General features: G+C 43.2%; 2 protein-coding genes across 2 annotated transcripts in view; one reads left to right on the forward strand and one right to left on the reverse strand.

The window, feature by feature from the left end:
* Positions 1–43: 43 nt before the first annotated feature.
* On the forward strand, positions 44–6,148 carry LOC103808926 (retinol dehydrogenase 12-like; the record flags this gene model as incomplete). Its single annotated transcript, XM_009081734.1, has 6 exons — positions 44–200; positions 983–1,138; positions 1,438–1,542; positions 2,011–2,220; positions 3,720–3,909; positions 5,833–6,148. Coding segments are annotated over 6 exons (921 nt in total), but the record flags the coding sequence as incomplete, so codon positions are not given.
* Positions 6,149–10,281: 4,133 nt separating this feature from the next.
* Positions 10,282–12,387, reverse strand: part of LOC103808928 (zinc finger FYVE domain-containing protein 26-like) — a gene marked incomplete at its 5' end in the record, with an annotated part of 11,572 nt that continues 9,466 nt past the window's right edge. The window contains 2 exons of the mRNA XM_009081735.1: positions 10,282–10,491; positions 11,559–11,603. Of these exons, the coding sequence (XP_009079983.1) occupies positions 10,282–10,491; positions 11,559–11,603 (255 nt within the window). The remainder of the gene's footprint in view (positions 10,492–11,558; positions 11,604–12,387) is intronic.

Genomic DNA, 12,387 nt, shown 5'->3' on the forward strand with positions numbered 1-12,387 from the left:
CGCGCCGAGCCCCAGAGTCGGGCTGGCCCCGGCCCTCCGGCAGGCTGGGCTGACTGCTGCCGTCCCTCTCCTCCTTCGCAGGAAGTATGTGGCTGGAGGACGGGGTAAGTCGACGGCGAGGCTGGAGGGGAAGGTGGCGATAATCACAGGAGCCAACACAGGCATCGGGAAGGAAACCGCCCGAGACCTCGCACGAAGAGGCAAGTGGCCGCCTGCCCCAGCAGGGCATCCCTGTGTGCCGATAGTGCCTCTCCTGGATCTAAGGGAGGACTGGTTTATGCTTACATTTAAGTGAATTGGGTCCCAGAGTTATTGCAGATGAGCCCAAGTTTTGCTCCTTCAGAGACTAATTACTGAGGTGCAAGTCCCCAGATACTCTACTGGTTTCACTGCTTGAACTCCAGAAACATGCCCTGGAGACATGAATGCCTTGCACTGAAACTGGTTCAAGAGGACTGGGGAAGATCCTGGTATTACTGGATTCTGTTTGTATGAAGCTGGCAAATGTTGTAGGTCCACTGTTGTGTGCTTTATGTTTCAGGCTAATTTGGTTTAAATGTTTTTTGGGTAACTGGTAAGACGATTAAACTACCTGTTCACAATCCATTTAGAAATTACTCAGGCTGGATTCCAAGTAACTTTATGTGTTCCTGGTTTGATGTCCCCATTATAGGACTAGATATAACCCTATCATACCAGTGCAGTGGTACATACTCCTCACCTGGGAGAATCTGAACAGAGACACTTCAGATGTGGATATTCCTGGTCTGAAAGCATCTTTTGGCTGGAATGTAGCTCACAATGCAGTAGGAAAGGCTTTGTGCCTCCTAGCTGCTCTCTTGACTGATGCCAGTAACCTAAAGAAATAATATATTGTTTGTACTCTCTCTGTGTAGTCAACCTGCTTGTTGTAGCCCTGATCATCCAGTGTGCTCCAGGGATCTCAATTTCTGTTCTGCTGTTCCCCCTCCCCTTCTTGCAGGTGCAAAGGTGATTATTGCTTGCAGAGACATAGCAAAGGCAGAAGCTGCAGCCAGTGAAATCCAAGCTGAGACAGGGAACCAGCAAGTCATTGTGAAAAGACTGGACTTGGCTGACACGAAATCCATCCGGGAGTTTGCTGAGAAATTTCTAGCAGGTACAGTCTCTAGATCCTTCTTTTAAGTGAGAATACTTTACCAAGGACTGCTGTCTGCTCTTCTAGCCAATGCCAAATCCCTGACCTGCAAGACTCTGTACCATGTTGGGTACTGTGCTTCACAGAAGCAGCTTGTCAGAGGTCATGGGTTAGTTTCTGGTAGGAGAGTTATCATTTTATTTTAAAGTGATGTGACTGCAGCCCAGACATGATAGGGTTTTTTTGATTGACTCGTGCTATCTTCTTGTCTGCCTACATTTTCTGTTTCCCTGTTTAAGGATGTCTGTTGTTTCTTGCAGATGAGAAGGAGCTCCATATTCTCATTAATAATGCCGGGGTAATGTTATGCCCTTTTTCCAAGACTGCTGATGGCTTTGAGATGCATCTGGGAGTCAATCATCTTGGTAAGGCCAGTGGAATCATGTTTGCACTCAATTTAGAATCACAGAGTGGTTTGGATTGGAAGGGACCTTAAAGATCATCTTCTTCCAGCCCCAATTTCTGTATGGCATACCTCTATGCCAGAGGAAAATCTTGTTTTCAGATTTTCTCTTCCTCATCCTTCCTTCTTGAAGAAGGATAGAAGGCCAGAGTTAGAGTGATGGAAGATTAGTGGAGATGGCATGTGATGTATTTTGCCTATTGTGGATCCAGTGTAAGTATCTGTACATGTTACCTGGGACTTTTTGAAATGTATGAGAATGCAGCTTTTTGAAGACGAGGAGCAGAACTTGAAGGCCCAAAAAAGGTTTAGCTGCTAATTCAGGGGGTTCTTCTTTTCCCTGGACTTGAAATGAGGGCAGCAGTAAGATACAACGTATAAGCAAGTAGGGGAACCCTTCAGAGAAGGATGACCTTTTGTCTCCCCCCAGGTCATTTTCTCCTGACGTTCCTGCTGCTGGAGCGCCTGAAGCAGTGTGCCCCCGCCCGCATCGTGAACGTGTCCTCGCTGGCTCACCACGGGGGCCGAATCCGCTTCCATGATCTCCACGGCGAGAAGAGCTACAACCGTGGCCTCGCCTACTGTCACAGCAAATTGGCTAACGTGCTCTTCACCCGGGAGCTGGCCAGGAGGCTGCAAGGCAAGTTCCAGAGGCAAGTGGAGTGCTTCTCCGCTTGGCTTTTTGAGCACTGTGGATGGGGAGAGTGGATTGAAGAAAGGTCTGGAAATCGGCTATGCAAAAATTGAATGGTTTGAGGCAAGTGTCACTGAGAGCTCTTTGCAGAAAGAAAATATCTCCTGTGGAACCAGGAGACTTACAGCACTAATTGTCTTTGCAACAACTGGACAGAGGAGTTTAGTAACTTGGCACAGTTGAATGTATTTCATTTTTCTTTGGTGCTTGTCAAAAACTAACTGCCTCCACACAGATAATTGTGGTATGTGGGTGGAAGCTGGAAACAGAAGGAGCTGAACTACAACTGCAGTCTCGAGTATAAGAGCTAATGCATACTCAACTGCCTTAAATGTTGGTGGCTTGTAAAACAGCATCATAAGACTAGACAGTGCCTCTTAATTCACAGCATCTGTCACATCTCTCATTCAGTCCTTTGCATAAACTGAAGTAGTTATTTACTAAAACAGAAACAGTGTCTCCCCTAGGCAATTACTATTACAGTAAATCAAAAGAAGCTGATGTTCTCAAAAGCCTGACGAAACTGCAGCTGTCTTAGTACTCAGGCCCTTTAGCACATTGTTTTGCAGAAGGCTTGTAGTGGCTGCAGTGTTTAGAAGGGAACAGGGAATGCTCCAGTGACTGCCTAAAGAATTACCATCAAAGATATTAGCAAAAGTTGTTTAAACATGATGTCATAAAAGTTTGACTTACCAGAGTTTGGTGGCAAGGTTCACTCTATTACTTACTATATGGTAGGAATGTACAAAGGAAAAATGAGTTAAACCAAGTCAGAATGACTCACACAGGGACCAGAAACAGAAAGGGTAAGGAAGACCCTCCTGTTGAGTCACAAGGTTCAGAGTGGGCCCCCTTGCTTCCTAAACTCCTTAGGGAGCCTCGGTGTCCAGTCTTAGTCTCAGACATTGACAATGATACATGTCTAATGGAATTATCTATACAAAGTTTGTAATTATTATTACTGAGTAGCTCAATGGATTAGCAATGTTTCCTTAGTCAAAATGCATACAGTGAGAAAGGTATGCATGTGAGTTACTGTACTCAAAACTTTGTTTTTTGATAATTGTCTTGGAAAAACCGCATGCTGCTCATGTGTGAACTGCATGATGGGTGGTGCAAGCTCATGTATATTGATGCTCACTGTGTCACTCTGCTGTTTAAAGGTTTCCTAGAGGAGTTCTCAGCCCAGTTATGGCTCAGACCTTTACCTTCTTTGGAGCCTGTACCAAACTATTGCTGGTTGGGTTAAGAGGTGAAGTGTATCCATCACATCTGGCAAGCAGCAACTACAGAGGACTTCACTTTCTTACTCTCCCTGTATCCAAGTCTGGACTCCTCCCTTAAGTTATAGAATAGTTGCAAGTAGAATTGAGGAGTATATTACCCTTTCTTTCAAAGACACTGGTACCTGCAGGTTTGTCCTGGAGTACTTTATTTTGCCATAGGTACTCAAGTCACAGTGAATGCTCTCCATCCTGGTTCTGTCTACTCTGAGCTGGTCCGGCACTCATTTGTAATGACTTGGCTGTGGAAGATGTTCTCCTTTTTCTTGAAGACACCATGGGAAGGAGCTCAGACCAGTGTCTACTGTGCAGTAGCTGAGGAGCTAGACTCTGTGACAGGACAGTATTTCAGGTGGGTGAAAGCTGATGAAGTGATACATTGTGAAAGGCAACCTTGTTTGCTGGGAAGTATGAGATTTACTGTCACTCTTCATTAAGAAGGGACCAGGTGAGAGGCTGTCTGGTAAGACTGAGGGAGACATGCTAGAGCATTACCTCTTCCAGATCTGTTACAATGCGTATCGTGTTAGAAGAAATCCCTGACCTGTGCAGCACTTTACACAATAGCAGGTCCTTAAGTGCTAGGAATATCAATGTACTCAAAGTGCAGGAATGTCTGTCACATGCTCAAAGCTCAAATGCTGATCTGCCTGAGACTTGGGAAAATCACTTTTCAGTAGAACTGTTTAGTTAATGAGGTCACTTGAGTCAGTCCTGGGAAGACCACTTGAGTTCTCTTTGTAGTTTGACCCCACTAGAGCAGAAGGGGCCTCTGTTTCTCAGGGAGCTGTGAGGGCTGATGGAGCTGTAGGGCTAGGAGGTTAAGATTTTCAGGTCTGGCATGTGACAAAATGACTTGATTCTCCAGTGTGACAGACACACCAGCTGGGAGGGGCTCCTGCTGGGATGCTTGTCCTCTGTCCTGCCAAAGGTCTTGTGTAGCTCCCACTACAAAACCTGTTTTTCCTTGACTTTTTGACTGACTCCAGGACCCTGCACAGTCATGTCTTTTCCCCTCACCAAAACTGCAGCCCAGAACAGTTCCAGGTCATCATCATCATCCTAGAATTGAAGACTGCCATTTGGACAGATTTATGCAGATATGTCTGTCAGCTTCCCCTTAGGTGTAGAGCACTGTAACAATACTGGGTTTGGGGCAATTTATGTGAAAATTTGTCGTTCTTTCTTCCTCCTGCCACCAGATGCAGTTGGAGCCTTTGTGTCTTTGCAAGGCTTTCCTCTTGTGATTTGTGACCAGATTAGTCTCTGTAATGACTTTGCCTGATCTTCACTGGGAAGTTTGTACCATCTTAATGAGACTGGAATATATAAATAGATGTCTTAGTCATCCAGGGAAGATGGCCTGTCCCAGGATAAAAATATAGCATTTATGTGCTGGAGTAGAGAAAACTTTGGTGGATTTTAAACTCTCAAAAAAGGGAGTTTTAGACTTGGTGGGAAATTAGTAGCTCCAGCAGTAATTCACAATTTACACTGAACTGGCCTAAAGTCCTTTTCACTTTGCAGGCAATAGAATATGAAGCACAAGTGTAGACATTAAGAATTTGCATGCCACAGTGAGACAATTTCAGGAACATCAAAGACTGCACTTGGAGCTCTAAAACCACTAGGCTGAATGGAAACCTTATAAGATGCCATTTCCTCTGAGCTTGTAAACTCCAAACTTATTGCAGCAGCTAGCATTGCAGATGAGAACACAGGATCTCTAGTCCAGACAGAGTCCTGTCTGAATGCAGGAGCTGAGAAGAAAGGAGCCACAGTTCAGAGGATAATGCAAAAGAGAGTAACCATACATAGTTATTACAGTGTTATTATTCTCGGGCATATAGTGGGAGAAATAGGATGGGATAAATAGTTTAGAATAAAGAGCTGTTTGAGTGGGTTTTTTGTAGTGTTGCTACAAAAGTTGCTCCTGAAGAAGCTTGGTTAGAGTTTATAGCCCTTTATAGTGGTAGTAATGAGAATGTACACTAAAGAGGCCCGTTAAAGAGTTGAGAAAACAGATAGAGCTGGACTTGCTTGTCAGTTCTTGGTGCCAGTGGGAGAGATTCTTCCCCACCTAGTTGGAAAGAAAGCTTTCTAAGGGTGCCTTAGCACCAACCCTTGCTCTTCTGCAGGACAGCCTCCCACTGTTTTTCAATTGGTCTCAAATTAAGCTGATAGAAAGCAATTCCATTATCTTCATAGAGACATTTCAGTGTGCTAACGAAGAGATCTTTGACTTGAAAAGAATAAAAGAATGATTCTCTTACAGTGATTGCCAGCCAGCATATGTATCTCCACGTGGTCGGGATGATGAGACAGCAAAGAAGCTCTGGAGTGTGAGCTGTGAGCTCCTTGGCATCCAGTGGGACTGAGCAGCACAGACCTCAAGTGTGTACCTGGCTGAGTCCAGCGATGCTTCTCCCAGGAAGAGCACTGCTGAGAAAACTCAAGAGTAGTATGCTGATACTTCAGCTGCCCTGGTGATGGCTCGGTGGGCACAACCTAATTTGAATTTCTGGACTAGTACACTTAAGGATTGAGATTTGTAAGCAATCAGTCCCCTTTCCTAGCTGGAGAATTAGAGCACCAATGCAGGGAGTGAGCTTTGCTTGGTATCTCACACAACAGCCAGAGGCTGTTTTTCTGTGGCTTTAGAATAGAAAGGGAGGCTGCAGTCTTAGGTTTAGATTGTGAAGTAACAAAGAATTAACTTAAATAAAATTTAGTTGGTTGTTGGTTCCCCCCTCTCCCCCTAACAGCAATAGTGAAAAGGTAGGACTCTAAACTTATGATCTGTGAGGTTATTTTCAGTTCCTACTCTTTGACGTGAGAGAGTGAAAGTACTTTAGGATATTAGATTTTCTGGTAAGTAAATGCAATACAAATGCTCTCTAGCACACTGAAACAAGTTCTGGCCTTTTGGTGCCAAGCATTAGGTAAAGTTTTTCAGTGGAATCATTTTTCTCTGTAAGAAGCTGGACCATAGCCACTGAAGTATCTTGGCCCTAAATGCCCACTGATTGTAGTAAGTTAACTTGAGGGTTGGCACCCAGGTCTCAGTGCAGGTGACTGCAAGGTTAAAAGCCGCAGGAGTGCCACAATTGTGCATGGTCAAGTTACCTTATTTTAAAAATCAACAACACTCCTGAGAAACATTGGGCAAAGATGGTGTAAAAGTTGTGACAATAAACCCCCAGCTGCACTTTAAATGACTTTAGAACCTAGAAAAGAGAGCAGAAGGAGTAAACAACATCTCAACCACGTTAACAAAAATATTAAACATCAGCTGAGACTTTAGCTTTAAGTGACACTAAACTACCTAGAGCTAAACAGCTGAAGCAGAAGTCAGGACTGTCTTGGTATTAAGGTCAAGCTAGCTACAGGGCAGGAAGGTAAGGCTTGCACAGAAATCCTTACATTTGTCTGCCCAGCAGTCCCTGGCCTTGGCTGACCAAGGCTGCCCCTGCAGGACCACACAGTTCCACAAGGCAGCTGGGGCAGCCCACGTAGTGACCGGACTGCTCCCTTGGAACTCTAGTGCTGCTTTGGTGCAAACTGCTAGAGTGTGATCCATAATCAGAGATTATTTCTGAAAGAGTTAAGCAGTCAGAAACCAAGTGCCACAGCTCCTAGGATTATCTTCTGCTTCTGAAAAGTCTGGAAGTTTTTGGATTTGACTATGAGCATGCCACTGTGACTAACTGCCAGTTTTGGGAAACAAATGCTACCTGTAATTCTTTCTGTCTGGATGCTATCTATGCAGAGCAGCCCTGTGCTACCTCGAGCAATACTAAATAAAGCCATTTTCCTTTTACAACAGGAGACAGTATCTTCTTTCAGAAATGTTGAATCAGCTTGGTGTTGCTGTTGTCTTCACCTAACTAATGTAGAGAACTCAGTTCAGATAACATTTTGAAGTCCCTTTGTGTCACTCTACATTTTTTTCTTCCTCTTTATGCTTCATCCTAATTATGAAGCTAAGTCGCCAACTACAATGTAGCAGTAGAATGTAGCCTTGGAGGCCTGGCTGTATTTCTCTGTGTGCCATTCTCTTTCAGGAGCAAGAGAAACCATTTTTAGAAAAGCAGGAAGTGTCTCTAATGTGAAATACTTTTGCCCTTGCAGGTCAATGCCTTCTCAAAGAAGTCTGATTGTGGATTTAATATATGACATTAACTACACATTTCCACTGACAGACACCCACTCTTTTTGACCTTGGGCAATTAATTTATACCTTCTCAGCTGATCTGTAAAAAATGAGGGAACTAAAGCTCATTTAGCTGTGTCAAAGGGAGGCTTGTAAGGGAGAGTAAGATTAACCAGGAAAGCTCTCCAAAGAGGATTGCTGAGTACATTTTATGAGGCCCAACTACCTACCTAGCTACAGGGAGGTCTTCTAAAGATGTGACGTTCAAATTGATCTAAATGTTGAGGACACTGTAGCAGACAGATTTGGCATGACAGAACAATTATCCCCCTTCTAATTACTCTGCTATGCATAGCCAAAAGCAGTGAAGATCTAGAAAGAAAATCCCAACTATGGTGAGATAAAGTGTAAACAAAATACATGAACAGTCATAATACTTTATTCTCTTTTTTCATTGTAAACAAACCTTGGTCATCAATAGAGAAGTTCTTTTTAACTGGCAGTATTCAATCCTTTTTTGCTGCTCAAAAATTCAAAGCCCCTTGATAATTGCACTATTCGTGACACAAGGCAGTTAGTCAGGATCAAAATTCCAGTTCTGCTGGTATGAGGATGATCCCTACAATTCCAGGTTAAGAACATCAAATTACAACAAACACTATATAAAGTGCATCAGGTACAGTGCAAAGAGGTCAGGAAGAAAGGCAAATACAGAACTGACAGGTCTGCATGGCAAACTCCACTCTGTGCTCCATACAGCTGAAGGAACTTCAGCAGAAAAGTAGGTATTACAACAATGCAGATCTGGATACCCACAAACAGTAAAACCTCCTCCCCATAATTAGAGATTTAGAAATGACTGAAGACATAGGTAGTGTCACGTTTTAGGATTATCCCAATGGCTGTAAGCCGATGGAAAGCTAGGTCAGTCTTGCCAAGGAAACAAAAGCTTTCATTAGTACTGCTCACTAATGAGATAATGCAAATCTGCTCAGGGGATTCTGAAAGCTGCAGGTGGTCATTTCTGACTGCTTTGCTCTGAGACATTTCTTAGTCCTGCTCTAGTGAGCAGAACACCTCCAAAGAGGTGTTTGTACCAGTGGGACACTGCTTACGAAACCCCGAAGAAGATGGGCCAAATCATTTCCAATACCATGGAAGTCTGTTTGGTCAGTACAGTGAGCTTGGGGATAGTGCAAAGCTCTTACCTGACAGTCTCAATTATTTAATGTACTAAAACTATTTACAGTTTGTATTACACTTTAGAAAACCTGTTTCTTTTGAAGTAAATGACTTTTTAACAAAAAAGTGAGTTAGTTTTCCTACTTGTGCTGAAATATATGTAAACAGCAAATGCAAACTCTTGTGGAACACCATGGTTTGCTTTGTGTTTTTTTTGAAGGGCCTACTGCTGTCTACTATGCTTCTGCCAATTTCTCATGTCCCAGTCACAGTAGGAGAGAAGCAGCTGCTTTTTTTCAGCATCCCTGAACACAAAGATCACTGCTGTTTTTTGTAGAACTGATTAACCCAACACTTCCAGAGCAAAACCTGTCAATACATTATGTCTAGTTTGGTGTTCTATTGCACTTGACAGGAACAGATTACCTTGGTAATAAATAAATTAATCCCTGTGTGACAGGGATACAGACCACCTGCTGAATTCTACCACACCTTGCCCTATCCATATTTTCTGCTATACCTGATGAAAAACTGTGGAAGTTTACTGTCAACTACTTAGTCATAAAGCTGCATCACAACAATTTATTGGGTATTACTACAGCAAAGAAAGAGGTATGTGACTTTTCAACTATTTTCAAGGCTTATTTTCCCTTTGTGCTCCCCTTACAGGACATGCCCTTTATAACTTCATTCATCTAGTAAGGGCTCAAGTGCCACATATATGGCACACATCACACAGTGTGACTGCTAAGTAGAAACCTGCCATGAAGAATCAGTTCCTATCTTTTCAAACAAACTAAAGAAACTGGGTACATTGTACTAGTGGGGCGGGGATTAAAAAAAGGTAGCAATGGTTTTAGAGAGGCTTAAAAAAATTCTCTACATTTTAGTCTTTGTAACAGATCTCTCCAATCTTGAAAAATTTTACAGGAAACCTGTAATCACAAGAAGTTTATACTCTAGGCTACATTGAGTTGATAAGACCTTTCTGTCCTCTCTACATATGTTTTCTGGATTAAAAATAAATGACATATTATTAAATTCAGTGCTTTTCAAAAAATATCAACCCTCCAAAAAATAAAACCCAACAAAAACCAAAATCAAAAGTGCTCTCTTCCATACACCTGAATTCTGGCTTGTTCAGTTTGAAACTGCCCCTTTCCATCAAAAAGAGAGCCAAAAAACACCCTGAGGTAGTGACTGTTTGTCAAAATACAGGACTGGCACTTGCAAGTTAGTTCTTTTCCCTTCACCAGAGGCACATTAGCAGCATCCATTTGCCATCAACATCAGTCAAGAGACTACTGTTTTACCAAGAGATTGAACGAGACACCTTTAAGCTGTCTTGAAGCCTTCTCCTTCTGTCTGACAGCGAATGTCAATTACTTATTACTTCCTAGCGCCCTGGGGAAGGCGATTTCTCATCTTGGGCTGGTGCACTGACAGCCACTGGGCACAGATTGCCTTCACAACGTCATCGCCGCTGCTCTCGGCCAGCTGCCGCACCTGCTGCACCAGCTGCACTGCTCTGCTCTTCTCCTGTCTCACCGACACCAGATACGCAGAGCGCAGCTTGTTGCACATCACGTAGGCCTGGATCTGAAGCAGAAGGGGCAGTCAGAACTTGGATAGAAAGCTGTAATAAGCTAACTGGACAAGCTTAAGCAAGGATTCATGGGAAATACCCAGTTCAGAAGGGTGTAGTACAAGGTGGTAGTATGTTATTTATCAGAGCACAGCATGAGCAGATCCCAATGAAAAAGGTGGATTGACAGTTGTATTTTATTAAGTTTGTGTCCTGCAAAAACTCCTTTACTGTATGACCATGGAATTAGCATCAGGAATCCTATCTTGTGCATTGATTTACCATGTCCTCAGAGCAAAGAGTCTAAACTTGTCATTTGCTTCCATTGCTGGTCCTAGAACAGCTCCCATCCTTCAGTAATAGATCTTACAGAAAGGCAGAATTAAAAGCCGATTTTTCAATCTACCTACAACAGTGAGTTTGTCAGTTGGAGTAGGAGAGAGGACAGTCACAAATCTTCGGATTTTATTCCCAGCTAAGCCACTCAGGATCTACAACAATCCACAAATGCTGAGCCACAGCCACATCTATAAACATACACCTACAGTTCACATATTTATGTGTGACTCTCTTGGGTGGCTGGTGTGAAAGGTAGCAAAGAAACAAAGTAGTTTAGGCCTTACTTCCTTCTAAGAGAAATAGTATATCAGAATTGGAGAAGTTTTATCATTTACCTCTCAATCACCATAGAAATAGTATAATCCTGAAACGATCACTAGGTGTCTGCCATTACTAGAAACTGACATGCACCTATGTGAAAAGTTGAATTACAAACCCACCAATGTGTCTCTCTGAAACACTTTGCCTCCCACTGTAACACATGCCTAGCCCCCACTCTGAGGACTCTCAAGGAGCTAAATGGGAGATGATCGATTGGTACCTTCATGTCACAGCTCTACAGTCACAAACACTATGGCCTTGAGGAATTCACTGTGATTTCTACAATCTAAGAAGCAGCCTTCAAAAATCTGGCTTGCATGAGGATGAGAAGGAAGACTGTGAAGGAGAGCCTGTAGGCTGCAGACAAGACTGGACTGTTTAGCTCTTGCTAAAGAAGTTTCTCTACTGTACTTCTACTTACCTTGTTTTCATCACTGTCCATATCCTGAATCAGATTATCGAGATCCTGTATCCAAAGAAGGGAAAACATGTTCACATTTAAAGTGACAATAAAGCAAACCTTTATCCCATCACAGACCAAACCCTTGTAGACAGGAAGGGCTGCTGAGATCACAGCTAGGTGGTTACATTATCCCATGTGAGAGCTGCAGATGCAGAAAATACAAAAAAATACAAATTGCAATTCTTTACCACAGCTTCTCCTCCCTGCCATGTCTGTGGGGAATCCCTACAGAATGCTATGAGCCTGGGCATGGCTCATGTTGCATGAAATGAATTTGTAGGTTCTCTGCACCCCAGCATGAGTCGGACACCATGGCACACCCTGACCCAAGGGGTGGACTGCATCCCCTAACCTAATTAGTAGAACTAGTAGAGTTCATCTCCTTCTTTCACTGGGATGGAAAAGACCCTGTGGTAGGCAAAGAAAATAATAAAACTGGTTCCTATGGAAGCAGGAGGTTTCTGCCTGCACACATCCTCAGTGCTAGCCCTGAAGCCTCATTGAAGGGAACACTGGCAAGATCTTGTGAAGCCAGGTTCTCTCCCTGTTGTGGGTATATATTTGGGAAGTGCAGGGTAGGTACAGCTACTTATTGTTTCCTCTCAGAGTAATCTGTGTAAGGCAAACCACACACTCCCACCTTTAAACTATGCACATAGTATGAAATCAGAAGATCTGAAGGATTCACTAGAAGAGCAGCACAGCCACCAGAGGATGGTTTCCCTGGAGCTCTATTGTATGTACCCATTTTACTTCAAAAATGACACAATGCAGGACAGAATTACCT

This window comes from Acanthisitta chloris, unplaced genomic scaffold, assembly GCF_000695815.1.
Source record: "Acanthisitta chloris isolate BGI_N310 unplaced genomic scaffold, ASM69581v1 scaffold28519, whole genome shotgun sequence".
Classification (NCBI taxonomy): Eukaryota; Metazoa; Chordata; class Aves; order Passeriformes; family Acanthisittidae; genus Acanthisitta; species Acanthisitta chloris.